This window comes from Nematostella vectensis, chromosome 4, assembly GCF_932526225.1.
Source record: "Nematostella vectensis chromosome 4, jaNemVect1.1, whole genome shotgun sequence".
NCBI lineage: Eukaryota > Metazoa > Cnidaria > Anthozoa > Actiniaria > Edwardsiidae > Nematostella > Nematostella vectensis.
Window position 1 is genome coordinate 7,814,712 of NC_064037.1, and position 12,745 is coordinate 7,827,456.

The 12,745-nt window shown below is 39.6% G+C and overlaps 2 protein-coding genes and 1 pseudogene across 2 annotated transcripts; 2 read left to right on the plus strand and 1 right to left on the minus strand.

Annotated features, from left to right (window-relative positions):
* Window positions 1-62: 62 nt before the first annotated feature.
* On the minus strand, window positions 63-4,054 carry LOC5519730 (serine/arginine-rich splicing factor 6). Its single transcript, XM_001639562.3, has 7 exons — window positions 3,768-4,054; window positions 3,571-3,641; window positions 2,579-2,653; window positions 2,304-2,373; window positions 1,236-1,309; window positions 1,076-1,169; window positions 63-789 (listed from the first exon to the last, which is right to left on the minus strand). The coding sequence occupies exons 1-7, from the start codon at window positions 3,894-3,896 to the stop codon at window positions 430-432; spliced, it is 873 nt and encodes a 290-aa protein (XP_001639612.2). The 5' UTR covers window positions 3,897-4,054; the 3' UTR covers window positions 63-429.
* A 132-nt stretch (window positions 4,055-4,186) lies between these two features.
* Window positions 4,187-8,961, plus strand: LOC116603372. Its single transcript, XM_032364483.2, has 5 exons — window positions 4,187-4,394; window positions 4,800-4,920; window positions 5,829-5,933; window positions 6,109-6,178; window positions 6,796-8,961. The coding sequence occupies exons 1-5, from the start codon at window positions 4,204-4,206 to the stop codon at window positions 7,098-7,100; spliced, it is 792 nt and encodes a 263-aa protein (XP_032220374.1). The 5' UTR covers window positions 4,187-4,203; the 3' UTR covers window positions 7,101-8,961.
* A 127-nt stretch (window positions 8,962-9,088) lies between these two features.
* Window positions 9,089-12,651, plus strand: LOC5519636 (annotated as a pseudogene).
* Window positions 12,652-12,745: the final 94 nt, after the last annotated feature.

Sequence of the window (12,745 nt, forward strand, 5' to 3'; positions counted from 1 at the left end):
CAATGGGAAGACTTTTTATCTAATACCACTTTTACCAAATTCCAGAAAAAGCATTACAGTAGTTCACAATCAGTCATTTAATGTTATCTTTAGTGAAACATACGTTACCCTTGGCTTACTAATAAACACACATAAGTGCTAGTATATAAAACTTGATCTAGCTACATCCTTAACCTTGAGCAAAAAGGGAACATTAACAAGGAAAACTCTGGGAGACAAAAATAACAAAAATCTGATTTATAGCTCTGTGCTATGTTCAATCTGTTTTCTACCTAACAGACCATTGGGGTTACAGATGACCACCACTTTGTGGTGCCAGGAATGATCACACATGCATCGAAGAAAAGAATACGTGTTGGAATAACGTTGGGTTAAGTTGTTGCTAACATTTCCAACAATCTTAACCTAAACATACTATAACATGCCAAGCTATTCCTGCTGGTCTCCATTCACATTCCCCTCCTTGGGAGGAGGAGACCCACCTCTTGCTTCATCATCCACCTTGTCTCTCTTGGGCGAGGGAGATCTGGATCGTGATTTAGATCTTCGTGGAGAACGTGAGCGAGACTTGGAGCGTGATCGGGAGCGCGAGCGCGAGCGAGATTTGGAACGAGATTTTGACCTGGAATGGGACTTTGATCTAGATCGTGAGCTGTGTCTGCGCTTGCGTGATTTCCGTGATGGTGAGTTGCTGCGAGATCTGGATCGTGACTTTGATCGCGAATGGGATCTTGATTTACTACGAGACCTTGACCTACTCCTAGATCTTGAGTGTGAACGAGGGCTTTCCTGGATAGAACAGGCACAATACATTAATACTATTGCAAATAAAAAAATAATACCTGATTATGGGGTGCTTGTTGACAACAGAGAGAGAAAAAACACTTATGCCATATGTTGACAGTATTGGGTCAAAACATCTTGTAAACTTAAACATTAACCAGTACTGTTATAGAATTCCATGGCCGTGTTTATACAAGCATGCATTAAAAGAAAGTATTGTTTGGTTTGGTATCTTTTAAAACATCATTTATATCATGATAAAAACATTGTACATCCCAAATTAATAACTTACATCAATAAGACGAATCCTCTTCCCTTTAAGCTCCTTGCCATCCAGCTTCCTCAGGGCTTTTTTGAGATCTTTTTTAGTTGCAAACTCAATGACCCTGCAAATAATTACAAAGGCCCATAAGCAACACGACAAAAATATAAAAGATTCAAGGAAAACTCACCCTTCCCCTTGCTTTTGCTTGTGGGCATCTCCATAGGTTACATCACCAATTTGCCGGCAGTAATCCTTGAGGTCCTGAACAAAATAGGTCTGTTAGTATTTAACTCAAATAAAACGTACAGTAGGTGGGGAATACTGTAAAAGCTCTAATAAGCCCCCAGAGTTTTTTTGTCTCTTAGAAGGGGGGCTAAGTAGAGACAGGGTTATTCACTGTATAAAATAGTGTACAAAATTTAACTTGTCTCTACAGTAACAATGACAAATTGCCTTCTGCATTTAAACCGAACAAAAAACATTATATTCTTGGAAAACTACGTTTATGCTTCTTAGGGGATGGGAGGGTAACAGAGGGAGGAAGCTTATTTCAAAGTTTAGGCTCTTGAGGGGATCAGAGAGGGGGACTTAATAGAGCTTTTTCAGTAAATGATGTTTGTTTTTTTAAATTAAATATGACAAAGTTATCACTGTAGAGCCATGGTGCTGTACTCTAAAACAATTTTAATATTATTTTGACTTTTTCACTAACCTGTTTACAAAAGGTTTACTCAAATACTGCTGGGTAAGCTGAAAATTTAGCATTTAAATGCACCAAAAACCTACCAAGTCTCTAAAGAAGCTTCCTTTGTTATTAATGTAGTATTTGAGGTCGGGTAAGTAAGAATGCTAAATCAAGTACACATTTCCTTGACTTATTGTGCCTTAAAGAAATATTATTAACTAATAGCAAAATAGACCTAATGTTGTCTGAGGGCGCTGCAGTCTTCAGAGTCTATTATCATCATGACAGTCACATTGCATCTAGGAAGAAATGATTAAGGCGCATCTCGCATCTGTCATCAAAATGCCTCAGAGCTAACCCATCAGCCTTCAGTTTTCCATCTATGCATCTACGCCATCTAGTATGCCTCAAAGCTGAAAGGTTGATGGGCAAAATATAAATGTTTGGGAGGCTGAGTGTCGCAAAATCTTCTACGGTATGCATTGCATACCAACGACACATTGACTGGAACACACTGTAAAGGCAATGTTGTGAAAAGGGTATACAGTGGGCTAACCAAAGTAACAGTACCTGCCACGAGACCCGACTTGATAGGTTCTCGACTGTCATGCGCCAAGGTGTCCTTAGAGGGGGCCCATATCTGTAATAAACATAGAATAAAGAATGTGCTGACCCAGATGTACTGACTCCAAGCCTACAGTTTTCTGAAGTTTTCTCAATCTCTGAGTTTTTCTATCCGACATTGGCTATTTACTCAACATTTTGAGTCGAGTAGCCCATTTACTATTCTAGACAGAATAAACAATGCTCTCAACAGCTACAAATAACAAATAATTCATACTTACTTGTCTCTGGCTCTTCCGCGTCTGCCACTACTGTACCCACCCTTGGATGTCCCTCTTGCAGGCTCCACAAGAATCCTGCATGTAAACATGATATGTGAGATATCTATATTTTTTTTTCACTTTTTCTGTTACATAGCAAATAAGTAAACAAAGGAAACAAGGGAGCTAAGTTCATAACCATAACCAAGTTATTCAGAAATTGCAGCGTTTATTTATTTTTTTGGACATATACTCCTGTTTAGATAATGGCCAATAATTGGGCTTCTAATTTCTTGAACAGTGGAATCTCCATATAATAATATGGAGGTTCCACTATTGTACCTGTCAACCCCCAAAAATCTCAAGGCTTGAAAATTTTTGGGGGAAGGGGTGGGGTAGTTTTATTTTGGGGGGAGGGGTGGGTATAACCTCACAGGCGTTTGCCATATAAAAAGCTCTCGCTGAATTTTTTGGGGGAAGGGGTGGGGTAGTTTTATTTTGGGGGAGAGGGGTGGGTATAACCTCACAGGCGTTTGCCATATAAAAAGCTCTCGCTGACAAATCCACTTAAAGATCTCATGAGGGTGTTAGATAAAATGTACTACGCAAGGGAATCATTGTTTTCAATATTTTAATAGAAAATAAGCAAAATGATGATTTCCAATAGAATATTTTTTTGGAAGCGGTAAAAAAAAGCGATAAAGGGGGAGATTTGGTGCTTAACACGGGAGAGTGGGAGTAGGGTTCCAAAATCTTGAGACTCCCACTACTGTGTGAGAGTTGACAGGTATGCACTATACTACCCACTAGATACAGAAAAAAATTTCAGACGCACTTGTTAAACATGAGGAATTCAGTGAACAACATAGAGATTTTCGTACTTTTAAAAAATAGAAAGCTGACATGACAACATACTGAACCCAGGCCCCTACTAAAAATAGAAATATCTACCATTGACGAGCTGTCTTACCACCAAAGTTATCTGCTGATTTATGAAAATTAAGACCGCTTACCTTTCTCCAAGCATTTTCTTGCCATTACACTCGTAAACTGCATCTTCTGCATCGTCAGAATAGTCAAACTCCTGTATGTGACAAAGAAATCACGAGGAGTTCAGAAAATGTTCGACATGACTAACACGATTAGTGTGATTAAACTCATATTTAAGAAACAGCTTTATGGAGAAATAAAGACAAGCAACAGTTCCTACCACAAATCCATATCCATCCTTGAGTATAATTTCGCGTATTTTGAAGCGCCCGTAGGTGTAGAAAAACTTCTTCACATCGTCTTCTCGAGTGCCGTAGGGCAAGCGCCCCAGATACACGCGATTACTCATTACTCTAACAGAGATAACAATCCAAGTTGTACCTCTATCACTCCAATTACGATTTGGAGATTTGAAAACAGCCCAAAAAGCTTTGATAAACTCAAGCGAAGCCTTCAAAGCAAGATGGCGACATCCAAGATGGCGCCAATATAATCATCAACGTCGTCCCCAGGGTCTTCTGGGTAATTTTCAATATATTTGTATAATCATGTGATTTCAAGGAGCCAATCAGAAAGAAAAAAGTCTAGCCCAGGTCAACTCTTTTGGATAAACAACAGGTAAACCACAATAACAGTCACAAAATTTAATGTTTTGAATGGAGGCTAAAAAGAAAGTAACACAGTCTGAGATTGCTTTGGGTGATTTAAGACAAAGACAGGCTAAGGGCAGAAACTTGTATTATGAGATATTTAAACATAAGATGGACCAAGCCCCAAATGATATTAATCAATTTTGCAATCCCAAATTGGAGGAAGAATCAAGGCAAACCCTCTTGAAATGGATAAGGTTAGGGTTAAGAGTGGGAGCTGATATTTTTACACATGTTTCAATGGACACATTGACAGCTTTAGGAAGGAAGCCAGTTAGGATGAATAAAGCTTACTATTTGATTGACATAACCCCCTGATGGTGGTCCCATTTTGACCTGAAAGAGGTGCTTGTCAATCAACCAATCAATCAATCAATGTTAACACGGTGGACTCCCTGTATATACTAGTTGTCTGCTATAGTATTTACTTTAATTCTAAACTATATAGGTTGATATCTCTATTAAATAAGATTCTTCAAATTAAAAACTGCTTTCCAGAGTGCTACTGTAAAAAACAAGTCCCATTTGCCAAGTGTATATGCAGATTTAAGCAAGATTTGTAAATATTTATATTATATACTTCTGGTCTTTTTATTCCAAAGGGATCTCGATGATAGAAGTTCTTCTCAGAGCTTGCAAATTTTGTTTTCCTTCTCAATCCCATCATCTACTGCAATTGATGAAATAATCAACCTTCACATGCCAGTGATCTCTGCTGGAGCTGTAAGTTAGGTGTATGTGTTTGCTAAAGTCGCCTAATGGTTGTTGTAGCATTATGTAGGGGCCCTTATTAAAATGCCCATGCCATGTAGTTATACCACCTAGGGTGGATTCCATGGGTGTGGGGGGACAAACGCATAGTGAGGTTTTGCTTCAGATGGACGTTGGGGATGGGATTGGGGGAGCAGACCTAAAAAAGATATGGAAAATGGTATGAGTATTAAAAATCCTTTAAAAAGAAATTACACACCTAGCTTCACAGCTGATGCATCTGGAGATTTTGGTATAAAGTTTCCAAAATGACCTGAAGGAACCTAAATGTATGTGTCACATAAAAGGGCTGAATTATTATAACCCTCCGACAGAGGAAAAAATGGCATGGAATTTTCCAATTCTTAATATATAAGTTCAAGATTCCGCATACAAGGACTTCCTCCGACCAAAAGCTTAATTCCAAATTTTAAAGAAATTAAGAAGATATGGAAATTAGATATTAGCAAGCAAAGTTGGCTTAATTTTTTATAAGAGCCCGACTTCTCCCTAAAAACGAGGAGAATTCATACTTTGAACAATTAAAATTTGCACTTCAAGCCTCATATCTCGAAGCTAATTCCATTAGGAAAAAACACTTTTGATATGTTGAATTACATAACATGAGGAAATTCTATGCAAAAATTCAAGCTTACCAAAGTTAACCAGACCTTATTTTTGGAAAATTTGAATTTTTTTGCTCTGTCCCAAAAGCCCCTCCCAACATAAGTGCTTGCATGGTCTCTATTGTCTACCGTAGGGAAGGGTTTCAACTACATTAACCATTGTATGGCCCAAATTGAATCCATTAGACCTCCCCTCACCCATCTATTAATTAGACACATTCCCTCTACCAACTAGACATGTTCTTTGTGTTGTAGGGCACTGGCTATTGGGAGTATCTCCTCCATGAAAGAGGAGCTGACATTGTTATGTTTGATCATAATAAAATATACCCTGAAGGGATGAGATACTTGGATATTCAGGTGAATACCAGCAAGCACCTTTGTGCTAGTTGCTATAAACGCCATATTTTTATACCAAGATTGCACCTTCACCCCCACATCCCCTGGATATATCCACTTCTTCAACTAAGACTGCACTGTGATGTGAAAGTCTATGTGTTGTAGCCCACATTACCTCATTCTTGATTTTTAACAGACTGGAGGCCCTGAGCTTCTGAGAGATCATCAAGATAGAGTCTTACTGATTGCCTGGCCAGATAATGAAGGTATAATAGATCATTAAGCAAGAGTTTTACTTCTTATTACCAGTCAAGATAATAAGGTACTAATCGAGCCTTGAAAACACTTTTTGAGAGAAATTCACAGTCATACACGCTATATTAAAAAAAAACTATGGTCCGATTTAAAGATGGTGCATCACACATCCTCCCCCCCCCCTCCTTTCAATAAACACTTCCTCCAACAATTCCTTATTTGGTAAAATGCGGTAAAAATCGGAAAATAGTGCGGCATTTATTTCAAAATAGTGCGGTAAAATGTCCAGTAAAACTAGCGATAGTGCGGTAAGTAAAAAAAAAATTCGTGAGTTTAGCTTTTTAGGGCGCGAAAAAATGTTACGAATTGCAAATAGGAAATATGCTTTCGATTATCTAAAATAAGAGAAGAGACCCTTTAAATGAAAGCCACTTTATTTTATTGAACAATGAATGAAGTAAGTTTTCTCGTTATTTCTTTGAGCTTCCCAAACACAACCATACTCTCTGGAATCACTACCCCTGTAGCAATGGAAAGGTTGAAAAAGTAAACGATATTTGCGGAGCAGACGGAGAGATTGTTTTCCTCGATTTAAAAGTTTAATAAATTTTGTGTTTTTTTTTTTCAGAATCTTCCACATTTGGAATTGACTGTCTTAACAATTATAAGGGTGATACAATAATACACATTGGTGAGCTTCTCGGCGAAACCTTCTCAGCCAATCCCTGGGGTCAGTCCTCCTCACGTGACTTTCAACTTCGTCTTGCCGAAACATTTCGTTGCGTATCACGTGTTCAGCTACCTAACTGGCCAGGTCACATGGATAGTTTAACAATCTGGTCACGAGTTGATCACGTGGACAGTAGCACTGAAATGGTGTATATTGCTAGTGGAGGTATAGTTGGCCAGCGATATTACGGTTGGAAGAACTAGGGAATTGCGTGATTATAATGCGTCTGATCACACTTTGCCCCGCAACAAGGTGCGATACACAGTTAGTCAGGCGCATATCTAGGATTGGCTGAATAGGTGGCAATGAGGGGGGTTGCGTGCGTGGGCACACCCCCTTACCTAGGTAAGTGTCTGTTAGTGCTGGCTACCATTTTTGGGAATGTTATTTTTGTTAACACGACTTCTTGGATATTTTCTAAGATTTTATTTAGATTTTGAGGTGGGAACACCTCCAAAGTGCGAAATTTGTTTTCGTAGATTTAAGAAACAATGTTGCACCTGCCCGCGAGAAGTTAGCGAAAAAGGGAGGGGGGTTACCATTCCTAGAATAGGAACGGGGTTACGTTTTTTTCTACTCTTGCTCCCAGGAGCAAGTGTGAGCAAGCATTTTTACCTTTTATGTGTGTACCTGGGTTATAAAGTTGAGCCTGTCCCCGGTACTTTACTTTACTCCTTTGTCTCGGGAGATCCTTTACCTTATTTTCAATCTTGAATGTCGTAGTAAGCGATATATATGTATTGAATAAATACAAATTAAAATATCCGAAAAGGAATGAGCAAAAGAGAGCGAGGGGGACCAATATTGAACAAACTTATAAAGATAGAAAGTACTTTAGAGATTTCACTAAATTTAATAAAGAAATATTCATAAATGATCTAAACAGCGTAGATTTTAACGCCCTTGTTAGTGCAGATGAATAACATTGTTAGCGCAATAACACACGTGACAAATAAACATGCCCCAATTAAAAAAACCTGATAATCTAACATCTTTGCATTTGCATCTTTGCCTCGTTACTACGACATTCAATTTTGATGGTATGATAAAGAAAATCCCGAGAGCAATGGAGAATTCTAAAGGAATAAAGTACCGAGCACAGGCTCACCGTTTTAACCCGCGTTCCCCAAACGCAAACTCGTTCCTATATCTGGCAGCATATGTGTGTCGACGTCTGATTAGAAACAACCCAAAGATAAAATAATGGCCGTGTTCCTTAACCTGTGTATCTGGGATGAAGCGTACACTTGGTAAACGTACACTTGGTATAGCCCAAACAATATTTAACCGCTCACAGATGCTGAAGACTCTTCTATAGTAATTCAGAGCTTTGTAGCAGGCTTCGTAATGTTGAATGGGGGGTGGGGGAGAGGAGCGAAGTAAACATAGGTTAGTAGCGTCCAGGCGCAGGATATCTAGAGGACTCGCGTAATAGCTAATAGGCAACATATAAGGAAGTGAATGGCTTGTATTTGCTCGGATGGATTAAAGCTTCTCATCAGCTACATTTTAAGGTACCGCGGAAAATAAGGGACAGAGGGCGTCAAGAATAGTTTTCAATACCGACAAACGAATCGAGGTTCTGGCAAAAAGCTTTTAAAAGATGAACATATAGCATCCCTAACACACTCTAACACAAACCGAAGCCAATGTGTGATTTGGTTTGCTAAGAATTGAATTGACTGCCCGTTGATAAATAAGGTAACACAAAGCATGGTCAATGCAATTAAGTCTCAATAAAATAAACAGTAATCCCACCTCCTCAGAGGAAGTAACATTAATGCGACGGCAAACAAGTGGCCGGTAATTGTTTGATCTATGCTTTATATAGGATGAAAGTCATGAAAGTTGTTTTGGCTTGAACTGAAGTATTGTGAAGAGAATAATATGAATGAGACATGAACAAGAGTCTCTAACTACTCTTTTGAATAAGAGTTTGAAATCACCTGCTACAAAACAATTCGCTCCTGGACTGATTACCCATAAGTAAGCCCTCAATAAATAGGAGTTATGAAGAGAAGTGCAAACGCTTAATAAGGCAGGGAATAAATGAACTTAACTGGAGTTTGCCTTACACTTAAACTTTTTTACTTAGGGTCGGTAAAACGACTAGACCCTCGACTTACGCGGATGAAGAGTTTTTGATCAAACTTTGGTAAGACAATGGGACATGAAATGCAGGTAGATCTGAAATCTCGCAGTACAGCTGGTTCTTGAGGTGACGATTATAACGATTATAACCGTGTCTGCCTTGATCGGTAACTTGATGGTGTGCTGGGCAGTGTACAGGAACAAGAGACTAAGAACTGTACCTAACATGTATATAGTGACCCTAGCTATATCTGATATCCTCATGGGATAAGAGACTAAGAACTGTGTTACGCAGGAATAAGTCACACATGTAGTGAAGTGATATTTAGCATCTAGAAATTATATACTGATCGGCTGTCAGCTTATTGAAGTCCACGGGACAACTAAAAGCATTTTGTTTAGCTAACCTATCGCGTTTGACAGGAAAATCGAAAACGCTCGCATAGAAATTGCTTAGCCAAGCAGTTCATATTTTTAGCAGATTGACCTTTTGCTCGGGAAACTTATGGGCGTACCGCGTCCCTTTTCAAGTGGTGCTGGAGAACAGAGTTTTGAGCATTTGTTTTAGTCCTGTATCCGTTAACTACATAAGCAAAGTTAGGTCTGAGTTCACACAGGGGTTGCCCTATGTAAGATTCAGACCTGGCCGTCGACGAAATTAGGATTTAGAACATTTAAAGAGTTTGAGTGCAAAAATGATTGGAATCTTGTCAATCATTATATTCATGTGTGTATCTTGCCATGCGCACTAGCAGTGTGACAAGTTAGTGTGTGACAACCGTAGTCAGTAGCAACATGTAAACATTACGTAAGTCACGGTAGCCCAAGGGTTACCGACTGGCACACCCACATAGGAAGGTCGTCCCTCGGACACCCATTGGTTAAACCCTTATCCAAACAGTGCTAAAAGCCCTTTGGGATGTCAGTGTCAGTTATCCTAAAGGACATGCCGTCTTAGTAGCATATAAATATGGGTGCGTACCGAAGCCCCAACACACCAAAAACTCACTTAACAACTGAAGAGACACCTGTAAGACAATACTTGTAGACACCAGATGTTGTAAAGACTTAATAACAGCGGACAAGTAAAAACCGGTACCTCCCCCAGCCAAGCGGGTCATAGTCGTTTTGTCACAAGTGGTCAGAGAGAGTCATAGCCGCTTGTTACATGTGGTTAGAGAACCCAAAAGTATAGCTGTTACAACTGTACCTAACATGTATATAGTGACCCTAGCTATATCTGATATCCTCATGGGATAAGTGACTAAGGACTGTACCTAACATGTATATAGTGACCCTAGCTATATCTGATATTCTCATGGGATAAGAGACTAAGAACTGTACCTAACATGTATGTAGTGACCCTAGCTATATCTGATATCCTTATGGGCTCACTGTCCATGCCGCTGTCGCTTGAAGTCAATATCACTGCTGTGGACTAAGCCATTCGCTGTATGCCAACTCCAAGGCTTTTTGACTTGGTTTTTGGCGTTCACGTCTCTTCAGACTATAAGCGATGGCTGTTAATCGTTATTACCGCGTGGTAATTCCAGATAGATACAGAAACTACTTCACAACAAGACGAGTTTACATCTCCATCGCAATTATCATAGTGATAGCTTCTCTCGGTCCGGGAATGGCGATGATGGCGCAATTGAGTGTCAGCGAATTTCATTATGGGAAACTAATCTGCTTTATGGTATTTAAAACACAAGATTACGAGAAAGGCTACATCGTTTCGCTGATATTTGTTACATAAACACTCCTGTTCTGATCATATTGGTGTGTTACTGGAAGATCTTCAAGAAAATAAGAGCACATAGTAAAAGTGTAAAAATGTTCAATGCAAGGACACCACTGCAGTCTTCTCCTTACCAACCAACTCCCTACCACCCAAAGACAAATACTTAGCAGTGAACGTGAAGGATGTAACAGCCCCAACCCTACCACCGAACGCCGACAAGCACTTAGCAGTGAACGTGGAGGATTTCACAGCCCCAGCCCTACCACCAAACGCCGACAACAACTTAGCAGTGAACGTTGAGAATGTCACAGCCCCAACACTACAACCGAACGCTCAGATGCACTTAGCAGTGAACGTGAAGGATGTAACAGCCCCAAACGTACCACCGAATGCAGACAACAACTTAGCAGTGAACGTGGAGGATTTCACAGCCCCAACCCTACCACCGAACGCCGACAACAACTTAGCAGTGAACGTGGAGGATTTCACAGCCCCAACCGTACCACCGAACGCCAACAACAACTTAGCAGTGAACGTTGAGAATGTCACTGCCCCAACACTACCACCGAACGCCCAGATGCACTTAGCAGTGAACGTGAAGGATGTAACAGCCCCAACTGTACCATCCAACTCCGACAAGCACTCAGCAGTAAACGTGAAGGATTTTACAGCCCCAACCCTAATTCCAAACGCCCAGATGCGCTTAGCAGTGAACGTGGAGGATGTCAAAGTGACAAAGACTCTTTTTGTGACAGTCGTAGGGTTTATTGTCTGCTGGGCACCTATTGCAGTGATCGACATGGTAGGCGTGTTTTTCTCGCATCTAGACATCCCGAGGGAGGTATACCTCGCTTATATTTTACTCGGATACGGAAGCTCGTCTATCAATCCCTTTATTTACGGCATTCTTAACAGATCATTCCGCAGGGAATTTATCAACATATTGAGCTTTAGACGGAGGTCTCGAATACATCTGCCAGTGATAGGAAAAAGTAAGGTTCATGCGGCCAAAGGCTCGAGATACAATTCAAGACAAAAATGGCCTGATATTTCCTGTCAAGAATAATGAACTGTGCGCATCTCACCATATGATGGAGATCTTATTCAAAAAGTATAAAGAAACTCTCTCAAGAACCCTGCTTTTTATAATTGTCATAAGTATCATCATTATTGCTGTTGCATTATTTTGACTTGTGCGGGGCTCTAATTCGGAAAGCGCGCTATAATTCAGATCTAATATGAGATCTGTTACATGTCTTTTTCGGGCTTCCTCGAGCGTCTGGTCAGAGCCACACCTTTAAAATTGGAAGCACACGTTTTCACACTGGTTGCGCCTTAGAGGTGGCGCTTATTAGAGGGCGCGCACATTTAAAGCGGGCATTAAAACGAGCATTTACAGTTTCACTTATTGATCAACAGGAATCTTATTCTATACAGCTTCTTAAGGCCGGAAGCAAATATATTCCGTTTATCTATTTTGCATAGTAATATTTCATTTCATCTAAAGGTGAATTTAAAAATGAGGTGTTGCACAGCATCGTGGGAGATACAAACAATTAATTTAAGATGAAAGCAATGGCACGTATAAAGAACTTTCTATTTTCTGCAGAGGTGTACAGGGTAAACAGGAAAATATTGGAACCCTCTTCAAATATCTTGGGTAGCAGGACCGTATACGAAAATAAAAACTTAACTCCTTTTTCAATATTCTATAGTATGGTTTTCATTCACTTGCGATAGTCATAGAGTACTTTGTCAAGCCAGGGGACACTATTAGAATGTATTAGTGTTAAATATGCATAAAGTGTACTCGTAGTTTCCAGCGAAGTAGTATTGAAATGTACAATATTAAAAACGATTATTAAATGTACAGAAAGTGAAGATTTGTTAAGAATCAAATAAATTTGCATTTTCTGTCATTTAAGGATTTTTTGTTACCCCCCAAAATATATTGTCTCTTCAGCCCCATCTACGCATGCGATAATTGCATCATTGCACCCTTAATATGGCTTG

Excerpts from the sequence above, each read along its gene's own strand:
- LOC116603372 (XM_032364483.2), top strand. The coding sequence starts at position 4,204 with ATGGAGGCTAAAAAGAAAGTAACACAGTCTGAGATTGCTTTGGGTGAT. Across the intron at positions 4,395-4,799 it reads ACCCTCTTGAAATGGATAAG|GGATCTCGATGATAGAAGTT; the intron begins GTTAGGGTTAAG and ends TTTATTCCAAAG. Across the intron at positions 6,179-6,795 it reads TGCCTGGCCAGATAATGAAG|AATCTTCCACATTTGGAATT; the intron begins GTATAATAGATC and ends TTTTTTTTTCAG.
- LOC5519730 (XM_001639562.3), bottom strand. The coding sequence starts at position 3,896 with ATGAGTAATCGCGTGTATCTGGGGCGCTTGCCCTACGGCACTCGAGAA. Across the intron at positions 1,310-2,303 it reads CAAGTCGGGTCTCGTGGCAG|GACCTCAAGGATTACTGCCG; the intron begins GTACTGTTACTT and ends TATTTTGTTCAG. Across the intron at positions 1,170-1,235 it reads AAGCAAAAGCAAGGGGAAGG|GGTCATTGAGTTTGCAACTA; the intron begins GTGAGTTTTCCT and ends AATTATTTGCAG.